Source organism: Oryx dammah, unplaced genomic scaffold (assembly GCF_014754425.2).
Source record: "Oryx dammah isolate SB20612 unplaced genomic scaffold, SCBI_Odam_1.1 HiC_scaffold_18, whole genome shotgun sequence".
Lineage (NCBI taxonomy): Eukaryota > Metazoa > Chordata > Mammalia > Artiodactyla > Bovidae > Oryx > Oryx dammah.
In genome coordinates this window covers 16,781,520-16,795,255 of record NW_024070202.1, presented here as the reverse complement: position 1 = coordinate 16,795,255, position 13,736 = coordinate 16,781,520, and the positions used below count along the sequence as shown (strand labels likewise).

Here is a 13,736-nt window from a genome sequence, read left to right as displayed (position 1 = left end):
CATATCATCTTTATAGTTACCGCTTTTTGTGTGTGATGAGTACACATGAAGAATAATGCTCCCCTCCTAGCCTGTTTGCAGTGTTCAATACAGTATTATTAAGTGTGGTTATCGTGCCTATACATTTGATATCTAGACGTATTCCCAACTTTGAAATAATGCAGAAAGATATAAACCATAATCCTTTGCCTCTTTCCAAAGATAACCATTGCTAAGGAGGTCATCTGAAACTCTGATTTTTTTCAGAACAAGTGTGTGAATCCAAACTTGTAAATGTTATCTGGCAAGATAGTATAAATCATCAAGGTTTGAGATACATATTTTGGTGTAATAGTATAAAGCAATTTCTGCTTTAGAACCCAAGTCTGGCACATTTGAGTGCTAATAGGATGGGATGGAAGAAGTTATGTGTCTGCAGAGGGAGACACCTGAGGGTCCCATGTGAGCTTCTGGATGGGAACCCTAGACACACAGGAGGTGGTGACAAAACCAGGAAGGACGGAGCCCCACGGCAAGCTTTCTGTCAGTGTTTGAGTACCCTGGACACTTACAAATTCCACTTCATTCTCAGTTGAGCTTTTTCTAATTTCTTCTTTACACCCCTTTTAAAAAAAACTTTTTGTTTTGTATTGGGATATTAACAAGCCGATTAACAATGTTGTGATGGTTTCAGGTGAACAGCAAAAGTCAGCCATACATATGCATGTATTCATTCTCCCCCAAACTCCCCTCCCATCCATATAATTGAGCAGAGTTTCCTGTGCTATACAGTCGGTCCTTGCTGGTTATCTATTCTAAAACCAGTCGTGTGTACATGTCCATCCCAAAGTCCCCAACTATCCCTCTCCCTCATCCTTCACACAGCAACCGTTAGTTCAGTCTCTGAGTCTATTCTTGACACGCTTTTTGATGTGATCTTCACTGCTTTTCCTGAAGAATAGCTTCCTTATCTGTATTTTAACCATTTATGTTTAAGAATTTAAAGTTTTAATATGAAAAATCCATAACCAATTAAAAAAATTTTTTTTTCAAAATTTTGTGTGTCTGCAGTAAGAACACTTGATTGAGATCTACCGTTTTAACAAAATTTTAAGTGTAGAATACGGTGCTGTGAACTACAGGCACAATGAATTGCAGGCACACGGTTGTACAGACGATCTCTAGAACGTAACTCGTCTTGCACCACTGAAATTTTATGGCTGTCGATCAGTAATTTCCCCTTTCCTCCTCCCTGTCCAGCATCAGGGAACCACCACTCTGTCCTCTGATTCTATGAGTTTGACTGTGTGAGGGACCTCTGTGACAGCTTTCAAGAATGCTGTTTTGCAGCCCCTTATCTCTGCTTTTCTGCCACCTCTTCAGTGCTGGCTGCAGTGCAGACTGGAGAGAATTTTGGTGTTCAGCTTTACCTCTGACTCCCTCGGGTGCTTGAGGCAGTCCCCTTGCCTGGCTTGGCTTCCCTTTCTCCATTTCTCCAGTCTTTCAATATCCAAAGTCCTCAAGTTTGAGTTTCTCGGTTTCCTGCCAAAGTTTCTTAATTTCCTCACTAACTTTTAAGGTTTTGGTGTAAAAATTAGACTTGATTAACCTTTTGGTGTAATAACCGTGTAAGAAAGCACTTCTGTGTTCAGTAACGTTGTGAATGTTTGGATACATTTGTTTGTGCTCTGATGTCTTAAATCTTTTTGAAAGTTGTGAGTAAAACATCTCTTTGAATGCCTATGCCTCTAGCAGTTATCCCTGGGACTTACACAATCGATATCCCCAAGACAAGTCAGTTGTAAATAAGATGCAGCAGAAGTATTGGGAAACGAAGCAAGCCTTTATTAAAGCCACGGGGAAGAAAGAAGATGAGCATGTCGTTGCCTCCGACGCAGACCTGGACGCCAAGCTAGAGGTGAGCGCTTCATGGCCCTTGACCCCTGTACGGCCGTCCTGCTAGGGACAGAATCTGACAGTGTATTCACAGAAGCAAGCATATAGGTGTGCTTTGTATTTGAAAACATATTGCAAACAAACTCGTTCATGAGGAAAATCTAGGATCAGATCAACTGAATTCCAGCATATTTTTTTTAAACCCACAATTCTTCTGTAACCACCAGTATACCTCAGTTAATTCAATTTTTAAGCACTTTATTAGAATGCATGAAATGTGGTAAATTCTCAATAAATGTTTGTTGAAAAACATTAACTCAAAGAGCCAGTGCTATTAGATAGCTAGGGTAAGACAAATGTTTACATTTAAAGAAAAAAAAAGCATGACAGCAAAAAGTCCTGGAACATCAGTCTAATAAGGTTGTGTTGAATCCTGGAAAATTCAGGAATGAATTAACTAATATTTAGTTAGACTAGTTAATAACACAGTAAGCTGAATTAGTAGCTGATTGGCTCTCAAATAACTGGTGAAAGGGCCACTAATTTCCTACCTTGCTGGACATTCTGCTGATACTTTAGATCAAAATTTAAAAAGCATTTGCTATACATCAGAAGCTAACACAACATTGTAAACCAACTATACTCCCAAAAAAATTAATTAAAAAAAAAGTTAAAAGCATACTTATCACTTCTGTGAATGAGAGGGCACAGATAAAAATAATGTGTTATGTGGTCTGATAAGAATTGAGAGTGATATCAAAACATAAGCTACAATTCATGAGCTGAACCCTTAATGAGAGGAAGGTCAAAAGTTCAAGATTTCAAAAAGCGTTCTGAGAAGGATGGGGCCAGGATGGTGCAAACCATGCTTCTTCTGGGAAAGAGAGGCTGAAAGGGAGATGTTAGTCACCAATTCTCTGGGATGGGCTGTCACGTGGAAGAGGATAAGGTTCATTCATCCTGTGTACCTGAGGAAAGAACTAGACCCAGGGCCATTATTCCCAGAACTCACCTCTCGTGGAATTATCTCAAGTGTTCGTTTGCCTGCCCTCTCTCCATCAGGGGTCAGATTCCATGTCAGGCTTATTCACTATTGTATACTCAGCCAGACACACAGTACACATTCAGTAGGTATCCAGTGAATAAGTATGCACGGAAATACAAGCAACATGAGTTCCCAACCCTCTCTCCTGTCAGTGGGATTGTTCTAACCAAAGCTCGGCTTGACAGAGATGCTCTAACAGAGATTCCTGAAGCGGGGAAAAGAAGAACCAGGAGGCCTCTATTCTTTTTTTTTTTTTTAAGAGATAATATACTTTTGGAAGGGGGTTGCCATGTCCCGTGGCATGTGGGATCTTAGTTCACTAACCAGAAATTGAACCTGCATCCCCTTAACTGGAAGCATGGGGTCTTAACCACTGGACCACCAGGGATGTCCCAAGGCCTCTATTCTGATTTTAGTATTCTGAATAGAATTGAAATGATAAGTTGTATATGCTTCTCACATCTTATAGATTTATTTTTTCCTCTTAACAACCTAGTAGTAATACAAGCATTATTCAAATTTAGTATGTTAATTTCTAGTATGTGAAACAAAATACAGTAATTTTATGTTTATATCTAGGCTCTTGCAGCAGCGTTTCAGGCTTCCCAGGTGGCACTAGTGGTAAGGAACACACCTGCCAATGCAGGTTGACAAAAGAGGCACAGATTCCATCCCTGGGTCGGGAAGATCCCCTGGGGGAGGGCATGGCAACCCACTGTAGTACTCTTCCCTGGGAAATCCACGGACTGAGGAGCCTGGTGGGCTGCAGTCCATGAGGACACAGAGTCAGACACTGGAGCACGCAGTCAGAGCCGGAAGCAACTTAGCATGCACGCACGCATACTCTACGTGACCAAGATTTATCATATTAAGCATTCGTAAGAGCGGTTTTTAATCTTTTCAGTATATATGCATATGTCCATTTTTATTAGAACATTTGGTCATATTTATCATGAAGCCAGCCTTCTGCTTTGACTCAAACAATGAAGTGCTTTGTAACACCAGTTGTAATGGCTACATCACCATGGCCAGTAAGCCAGGGGAGAGGGAGTGGAGCCTTGCACTCCTTTCCCTGGTGGCTCTTCAGAGGCACAAGGTTTGTCTGCCAGGTTTTTTAATTGATACCAGCACTGGTCTCTGAGTCAGTGGACAGAGGGTGGAGAAAGTGTAATGTCTCTGAACTATCTGCTCTCCTTAAAAAAAAAAAAATTGGAGTATCGTTGATTTACAACTGTTTTGTCTTCTCTTGAACTGTCTCCATTTCTGAAGCAAAGACCAGAAATTAAAATATAGTTAAATTTTTCCCCCTATAGCCCACCTGCTTTCCCCTTAATTTTCTCTGTTATGGCCATAGCATGACATATTAGGTTTCTTCTACATGTATTTTATGAAATAATTGGGAAAAGGAGTGATAGGGGCTGCTAGCGAAACTCCATTTTACCAGATGTCTTCAAAGCAGACAGAACATTGAGCTGATTGATTTTTGTTTGTTTTTATAGAGTTGTTTAAGTATGCATTAGGATCATAGAATAAGCTAGTGTCATGTTTTAAATATGATGCTTAATTGACAGATCGTCCATTTGGAAAAAAAGACAGCAAGTGGTAAAAAGAAATAAATTAGATTATGAATGAATATTGGGTCTCTGGTTTACCAAGTCCTCTAATGGGCCCTGCACTTAGGATCTCTGTTTTTCAGCTATTATTTGAGTAGTCTGGAGGAAATCATCTTTCTGCAGATCTCATTTTAGATTGCAGAGATGTTGAATTCTAATAAATATAGAAAAACAGGAGCATATTTAAAAGCTTTGGTCACATTTTCTGTTTAGTACATCACATAACACCGAGCATACTTAGGCATATGATCTTGTTTTTAGTGGGCAAATCAGACATTATGGTTATATTCAGTGTAATTGTTTTTTATTTCACTGCTGCCTGTTTTATTTAGCATTTTGTTTGTATTTTTATTATAGCTGTTTCACTCAATTCAGAGAACCTGTCTGGACTTGTCTAAAGCAATTGTACTCTATCAAAAGAGAATATGTTGTAAGTATGCCTTAAGTATGAATATTGACCAAATAGTAAGATATTCGATATTTTGCCTTAATGTATAATTTTATATGTTTAGAAGGCAAGACAAGAAAACAAATGTTTCGGGGTGTCTGTCTTTGCTCTTTAATTGGTAGGTTGGGGTCTTTAAAAATTTTATCAGAAATTCTTTACATAGGCTGTTTATCTCAGTGCAAGTACAATCACAGAGGAGTTTTGCATTGAGTCTACCATAGATAAGTATGTGCCACTTCTTTTCCTAGTTATAAAAAAGTTTTCTCAGTTTTATATCATGGGATTTAAAATTTTGGAGCTGTTACCATTTGATTGCCTAGGCTCTCTTATGTCCAGTTTTGTTCCTTTTAAAATGACCAAATGAAGAGAGAAGGCTCATACAGTTAATCCATTGGCTATATTTTGTTGACAGCACTTCTTCCTGAACATTTTTTAATGTCAGATACTGGTTTTTTTAGGGAATAAGATTTTCCTATGGTCATCCCATCTTAAAATCATTACCAACAGAGTTGTGTCTGAAATGCTAAATATCAAGTTGTATGTTACTTTGTTTTTAAATTTCCATGTGGAGATCGTTTAAGAGTACAATTTCTGTATTTCTGAGACTAAACTGTGAGAAGTTTGTTTCTGACTCCTAAAACCCCTTTCCAGTAATGACAAATTAACAGTTGGCCATTTTCCTTTATTAGTAATCTTTTATGAAGACTATTTTGTGGAAGTACAAAATCCTAGGATTTAGAGGCAAAATTTGGTAAATTATCTGTGTTACTATGTACCAGGTATTTGAGCTAAGATGTCTCCAGTGCTATCACGCCATAGTCTTCAGTATGAGACAGTCCAGACACACGGCACACTACCTCTGACATTTCTCTGTGCCACATCCGGTCAGTCACAGGTGCCGGTCGGTTTGGTCAGCTCACTTGCTTCCTGGTTCTCCTTCCTCTACCTCTTCATGGCTACTGCCTTCATTCAGGCCACCGTCATCACTGTCTTCCTTGATTGGCTGCATCAGCTTCCTAACTGGTCTCCCTGCCCCTACTTTTGCCTCCTCCAGCTCATCATCCACATTGCAGTCAGAGAGCGCTCAGGGGTCAAAGCTGGAGTAATCTGAGCAACAACATAAATGATGAATAGTATTAGCTTATAACCCATGAAATGAGATCATGTCCATCAAGTGTGTGTACAGAAATAAGCAAAGAAATGGGGGAGAAGAAATAGTTCTTCCTTATAAAATAATTGCGATTAATCTAGAAAGAATGAGGGAACCACCAAATCACCTAATGGTGATTCCGTCACACCCACAGAAAGAATTGTGACACGCATGATTCCCGGAAAGATGTTACAATTAGTGAGTGAAAGTTTGAGAAGAGACTGCATCTTTGTACAGTCTTCTGAATTTACTCCCAAGATTTTTAACAGTTACGAAAGGAAAAAGAATCGTAATTTTACAGTGGGGAAATCCAATAGACATGACATGAACGAAATGATAGGGGTTAGTTAACATCACCAGTAACGACGTGTGTTGATCTCCTGTAGCCCTGATATCTTACACTGAGAAGGAGACTCCACTTCTGCCGTTTCCTTCCCCTAAACCTATAACCCCAGTCTAATTGTGAGAAAGCAAACAAACCCAAATAGAGGACAGACCACAAAACACCTGACCAGTACTCTTAAAGGGCACCAAGGTCATAAAAGTCGAGAAGGAGAAACTGGCTCAGGTTGAAGGAGACCAAGCAGCCTTGACAACTCAATGCAGTGTAGGAGCCTGGAACAGAAAAAGGGCATTAGTGGGAAAACTAGGAAGATTCATAAGATTGTCGATTAAATACTAATACTGTATCAGTGGTATTTTCCTAGTTTTGATCGGTGTGCAACAGTTACATGGATTTCCCCGGTGGCTCAGTGGTAAAGAATCCACCTACCAAACCAGGAGATACGGTTTTGATCCTGGGTCGGGAAGATCCCCTGGAGAAAGAAACGGCAGCCCACTCTAATATTCTTGCCGGGGAAATCCCATGGACAGAGGAGCCTGGCATGCCCAGTCTGTGGGGTCACAAAGAGTCAGACATGACTTAGCGACTAAACAACCACAACAAGAGCCGTGGTTGTGTACGATGCTAACGTTAGGGGAAGGGGGTGCACAGGAACTCTGTATCCTATTTACAGTTTTCCTATCAGCCTAAAATTGTTTCAAAATAAAGTTTTTGGTTTTTTTTTAAAGTACATTGGATCATATTGTTCTGCTGAGAAGCCTCCAGTATCACTTAATGTAAGATGTACACTTCCATACCATGGGTTACAAATTCCTACTGGATCTGACCCTGCTCACCTCTCCAGCCACTTTCGCTCTTACACGCCACGTGACCTGAGGACTTTTGCACTCACCACTTCCTCCATCTGGGATGTCCCTGCCCTCATTGTCTCAAGTGGCCCCTTATCCCAAAGCTCAGCTTATTGTTCTCCTGCTCAGAGACACCTTGCATGACCACCCAGCCCAAAACAGTTACCTGTCGCTCTCTCTTATGCCCCCCACCCCCCCTCCCATCTTACCTGGCATTTTACTTTTTGTGTGTTGAGTTTGAGTTTTGTATTTTTTAATTCTGTCTCCTGTTCCTTGAACCTAAGCTGCATCAGCAGGGTCCTCATGTGTCTCGTCCATCTCTTTATTTCCAATGGCAAGAACAGTGCCTCGTACAATGAGATCATCTATAAATTTGTGCTAAGTGAATTAATGCTGCCAAGCTAATTGGTTTTATAGTTCTTTGGTTCCCTTTACAGGGCACATCTGAAATCTAATCAGCAATTAAATATGAATAGGTTTTTATTTGTCTCTGAATTAAGTTCTCGTTAAGTGAAACCTTATACGTAGGAACATTAAGAGTGATCTGATAAACCTGTGTTGCAGCTAAATTTTAAACTTTGTAAATTTATTTCAGTATTTGGATTTTAAAATTGAAATTAAAGAATGAACATCCCTTCTTAGAAAATGACACAGTCATCACTAAGTCACCCAGCCGGGAGCCGGAGGCCCCTCAATCTTCCCACACCCTCTGAGCAGCCCTGTCCCATTGATCAGAGTTCAGCTCTTAAAATGAAGCCTGTCTAGCACCCCAAGTTTAATCCTCAAGTGTGTAAAATAGCGAAACCTAAATTCTCAAATGCTCCAACCTACTTAGGTTTGTATAGCAAAGAGTACATTTCACCAGCCTCATAGTCCCTGGGTTGGGAAGATCCCCTGGAGAAGGGAATGGCACCCCACTCCAGTATTCTTGCCTGGAGAATCCCATGGGTGGATAAGCTGGGCAGGCTACAGTCCATGAGGTCGCAGAGAATTGGACACTACTAAGTGACTAGCACTACTTACACAGGTAGTCATTTAGGGCCATGAACTGGTTTTCTTCCTGGCCTTAAGCTCATGTGTTCATTTGTATGTGACTTGAGGCTTAAGGTAAAGAAGGTGACAGCAGCCTCACACTGTTGTAAGCAAAGATATGAAACTGTCCTAATTGTGCAGTTGAGTGAGTCCCATGTTAGTAAGTGGCAAGGAAGAAGAACGGAAGGTAGTAAAAAACAACAACACTTCTTAGAGGAATTTTTTTTTTTTTTTTACCTAGAACCATGACATATAAGTATCAGATAAGCATTTAAAGTGAAGTAAAGTAAACAGGGATAACAAGGCAAAAATTATAGTTAATTCAGCTTCACAAGCATTTAATTAATGCCCTGAATATGACTTTTCTGCTCAGCCTTGGGAATCCATAGTTTGAATGAGGTCCCTGTCGAGAAAGCTGGGATTCTCATGGGAAAAAGACACGTGCCCACTCACAGACACTCCAGTACCCAGTGCCGAGGGGGCGCTGCTGTCACAGAGAAGGAGGGGTCACCCCCTTCACAAAGGAGGTAGCTTTTGAGCAAGGCTTTGACCAATGCACTGATTTTGAAAGAACAGAAGGGGAAGGAGAGTAGTCCTTCACCATCAAGAAAAATGGATTCGAAAAACCTCTTCTCCATAGAACGTTGAACGTAAACTGCAGTCACAGGTTAATAAGGAAACAGTCACTTTCCTGCATTGGAGAAGGAAATGGCAACCCACTTCAGTGTTCTTGCCTGGAGAATCCAAGGGCCAGGGGAGCCTGGTGGGCTGCTGTCTCTGGGGTTGCACAGAGTCGGACACGACTGAAGCGACTTAGCAGCAGCAGCAGCGTTAACATTCACCTTTAGGTTACTGGATCCTGGCTAATGTTTTCTAGTTATTGCTGGGGACGTTGTGTCAGGGATGGGGTGCATCCCGAAACAAGTCTGGATTGTTCATGAAAATGGACAAGAATCCTGGCAGCATTTAGAAAACATTTTTAGAGACAAGCGATTGGTAGATGCATCAATACAGCGATGTGAAATGAGAGTAATGTTCAAAGTGCATCCCTGTCAAAAGCTGTGCTTGGAGAAAAAAGCATGCAAGGAAGCTCAGTGTCACTATTCAGGCCAGTGGCTGCAAAACAGCGCACACATCTGTGGGGTGGGTGCACCACACTGACTAAGTCAGTCCCCATGGGAGAGAGAGAGAGTTCTGCTATTATAAATAACTGTGCTATGATTATATCTATCTGTCTATATATCTTTGTGCCCATTTTACTACTTCCTCAGGATGCACTCCTATCAGAAGTACAATGTCAAAAGAGATATACAATTTTGACTTTAAAAAAATGTTTTTTAGAGATTCTTAAAAAAAAAAAAAAAAAAAACTGTATTTTGTTTTTCAGTTTTTTGGCCATACCTTGTGGTGTGTGGAATCTCAGTTCCCTGACTGGGGATTGAACCCACGCCCCCTGCATTGGCAGCACAGAGTCCTAACCTGGACTGCCAGGGAAGACCCACAGTTCTGACTTTTAAATATTTACTGCCAAATCAGTCAGTAGAGAGCTTGTAGCAGAGTCCTTTTCTTACCAGTAGCGCCCTCTGAGGTTGTCTTTAAAAGTAAGGCCAAATACACAAGTACTGAATCATTTTTGTTGTATACCTGAAACTAATACAATACTGTATGTCAGTTATACCTCAATTTTGTTTTTTTAAAAATGTTAAGGTCAAAGTTAGGCATAACCAATTCAGATTTGATTCCAGCTCTGCATTTTAAAAATCCGCCAAGTCATCAGCCTGATTACCTACATACCCTCTGTCTCCACCCACCTCCTCCCACCAAGTACTTGTGTCACAGATAAGATATTTGAATTGCTGTACAATCAAGTGGAATGTTATTCAGAAGGCAGAGTTCAAAAAGTCAGCAAGAGGGAATAAAAGGAGGAAACTGGCCCTACACTATAGGCAGCCACAGAAGGTTCCCACAGTCATACTCCACAACCGGACTTTTTAGTTTCAGCCCAGAGCAGTGCATTATCGGCTCGCTTTTCAGTACGGAGGTCATTTTCTGGTTCTGGTTACAGGGGAGCAAACGAACTGACAGATGTGCTGAAGTGAACTTGATCTCTCATTTTGTCAATGGAAGAACAACATGAAAGTTAAATGCAGCGGTGGGGGGTGGGGGGTGCGGTGGGGAGGCCTACCTCACAGCCTGCCACTTGGATCTAATTTCCTCTCGTCTTTGTCTCCAGAAGAGAGAGGACCTTGTGATTTGCCTCTTTCCTTTTCTCTGTAATAAAAATGTTCATTGCTCATGGCTCCTTTTGGTCTTTTCTCCATCAGTCTTGTCTCAAGAAGAAAACGAACTGGGAAAATTTCTCCGGTCCCAAGGCTTCCAAGATAAAACCAGAGCAGGAAAAATGATGCAAGCGACAGGAAAGGCCCTCTGCTTTTCTTCCCAGCAAAGGTGTGTGGCCTTCACTGGGGCTCTGCTGGTGGTGATCGAGGGTGGGGGAGTCTCCTGAGAATCTGGGACCCACTCACTCATGAAGGGAACCTGCCCCTGGTATTTAGAAGGCTCTTGTCTGAAATCGAGGGCCGCCTCTGTTCACAGTTGTTAGTCTGTTTGTATTCAACTCTAAGATAGCATGTATAATCCTTTTCCTTCCCTATTAATTTTTAAAAATGTTTTCATACCTCTTCTGGTCCCTAGTCATACACCAATCCTGTGAGTGCTGTCCTAAGCTTATAGTTTGACCCCCTGCGTTGTTTGTAGCAATTTGTCTGGTCCCCTTTCAGCAGGAGCCTAACGAGACAGGGCAGAAGGGTTCACTCACTGCTCTCTGGGGGCAGTAGACTTGAGAGGGGTGCTGTTCAAGATACTCTCTATAGTTTTGCTCAGACGCTGGGGCAGCAGCAGCAGCAGCAGCCTCATCGGAGGAGAACTTACTAGAGATGCAAAATCCAACCCCACCCCGGAACTGCTGAAACCATATCTACATTTTAATGGGTTCCCCAATTGTTTTCCATATACATTCAAGTTTGAGAAGCTCTGGGCCAGAGAAAATTGTAGTAAATCCGTGACTTTCTTTTTTAACACTACTATGACACATGTTCAGGGTCCGTGTACAATAAACAGGCGCCGCTGCAGAGACACACTTGGTATCTGAGGCGGTGACATTCCTCCCCTCCTCCTCCTTCCCTGGTAACTAAGAAGCTCTTTTTCCCCAGTGTCACTCACTAGTATTAGGCAAACTTTATACTGAAAGGTTATACCTAAATAAGGCTTGTGGGCAATCTCCAAAAATATTTGGGCTACAAAAATTTTACTCACCCAGCCTGTCCAACAAATTAACCGTCTCTTGTTAGTTTCTCCTTGCTGCTTTTCCCTCGCAGTGGACCAGGAGCAGGCCATCACCTGTTCCTAGGAAGACCCAAGAAAGTTGGGGTAGAAAAAAAAGACCAGCTGTGTCCATTTTCAGTGGTTCCCCTTGTGGGCATTTTGGTTCTTTCTAATGACATTTGGACCCCAGCCTTCATGGTTGAATGGAAAAATTTCCAAGAGTTTTCTACCCCAGCTTTTCAAGAAAAGTGTTTATAATCTTGAATTGTACCCTTTAATCTTATTTATAACTGTATTCCTTGTAAAAATAATACATACTCATTCTAGAAAAATTTTTAAACAAGAAAAAAACAAAAAGAAAAAATTTAAAACAACTCAAATTTTGCAAATAGAGATTGACTCACTTTTAACCCCTTGATAGATACTTTCAGTGCTTATATGCTTTCCACAGTCTTACAGGGATCATTGATTCTTGAAAAACCTTTCATAAATTCTCGTGTATTATGTATATGGTTATCACTAATTTCAGTGGGAAAAATTCTTACACATACCTTCATGCTAAAATTAACATCCATTTATGGGAAAGAAACCAAATCCTTGGACATAATCACTCCAAGAGTTAGCATTACTGATCATATAATTTTATAACATTGCTATCCAATTATATCCTTTCATACTCATGTGGCAAGCTATCTCACAAAGCATATGGCACCTTAAGGTCATATAGTCTAACCTTTGGATAGAGACAAAAACACTGAAACAATGCAAATGATACTGGAAAGTATCATTGCAATAAACCTGTACAGCAAACTGCCCTGTATCCATAAATTAATGCAGCTTGCCCAGTGTTACAATTTGGAAGATGGCCTCCTACAAGATGGCTCTGATTCCATGATGCTCAAGTGTTCACCAGGCACTTGAAATCAAAACCAGTGCTCTGCACATGAGGAAAGGAGAATGATATAAACTCTCATAAAGTCGAGTTCCCAAACCTCAAATGGACATAACTTGGGATTTGCCAGAATATATTTTTAATGTAAACAGCATTATCCCATATAATTTTGTATAGTACTGCATACTGATTATTTAGCAAATTGGTTTTTGACCAAATAATCCTGTTTTTATGTCCATGTATACATTTTATAAAACATCCATAGCATAGTATTTCATCATCTGGGCATGGCATGATATATTTATCCCAGGCCCTCTGTCCACTCTCTGTGTCATTTCTACCTTTACCTACTAAAGAATAAATATCTTTGGGCTAGACTTTTAGGTATTCTATTGATTATTCTCATTGAGTTGATTTTAATGAATGGAAACATGGGCTGGTCTTTCACTGAAGCTTGACATTTTCAGCTATTGAATTTTTTCCTGGTCTAGACTCATTCCCTTGTACCACAAGTGAATGGGCTTTCACCTTTCTGATTTTATGTGAAACAAGTTACAGAAAAAAATGATGTGACTTTCCACACCTTTTTCTTTTCTTCAAGATATTAACATCCATCATGTCATTACATGCTCAAAGTTCCTAACTTTACAGTAGTCCAAGAAATCGAGACTATTTTATTCACAAGACTCTGTATCAGCCAGTTTTGTAAAACTGGCAAACTCTAAAAGCAGAGACAAAGGAGACCAGAAATGAATGGGATCCTTAGAGGGACAGCTGAGGGCTCTTTCTTTAAATAGAAGTCTCCGATTTTATAAACCTTCACACCAGAGTTAGTTTTACTCACTTTATTTGGTAGTCATTGGTACCATTGCCCACTCAGTTTGATGAAAAGTAAGTATTAAATTTAATCCGGTGGTGATAAAACACAAGCTTACTTTATGGCACAACAATACGTCTTTGAAAACAGCCCACGAACATCTAGGTAGGATGATGTGAGCAAGCTATTTTTAGAAAAGTGCTGAATGTTTAATAACGATGCTTTACAGACGAGGAAAACTGGGGAAAGTAGTAAAGGGAATTTTTTCCCTTTTGAATTGTTTGTTGTCCCATCTATAATCTTAGAATGCGGTATACAGGTCAGGCACTGTGATGTTGATGGAACTGCC

The 13,736-nt window shown here is 40.5% G+C and overlaps 1 protein-coding gene across 15 annotated transcripts in view; it reads left to right on the top strand.

Moving 5' to 3' along the window:
- Nucleotides 1–13,736, top strand: part of ICA1 (islet cell autoantigen 1) — a 164,479-nt gene that overhangs the window by 26,693 nt on the left and 124,050 nt on the right. For 11 of the 15 annotated variants that reach the window (XM_040260517.1, XM_040260522.1, XM_040260521.1 and 8 more), the window contains exons 3-5: nt 1,732–1,897; nt 4,891–4,963; nt 10,679–10,802. In XM_040260517.1, coding sequence (XP_040116451.1) covers nt 1,732–1,897; nt 4,891–4,963; nt 10,679–10,802 — 363 coding nt within the window. The remainder of the gene's footprint in view (nt 1–1,731; nt 1,898–4,890; nt 4,964–10,678; nt 10,803–13,736) is intronic. The other 4 variants (XM_040260523.1, XM_040260518.1, XM_040260512.1 and 1 more) reach the window with 1 other exon arrangement.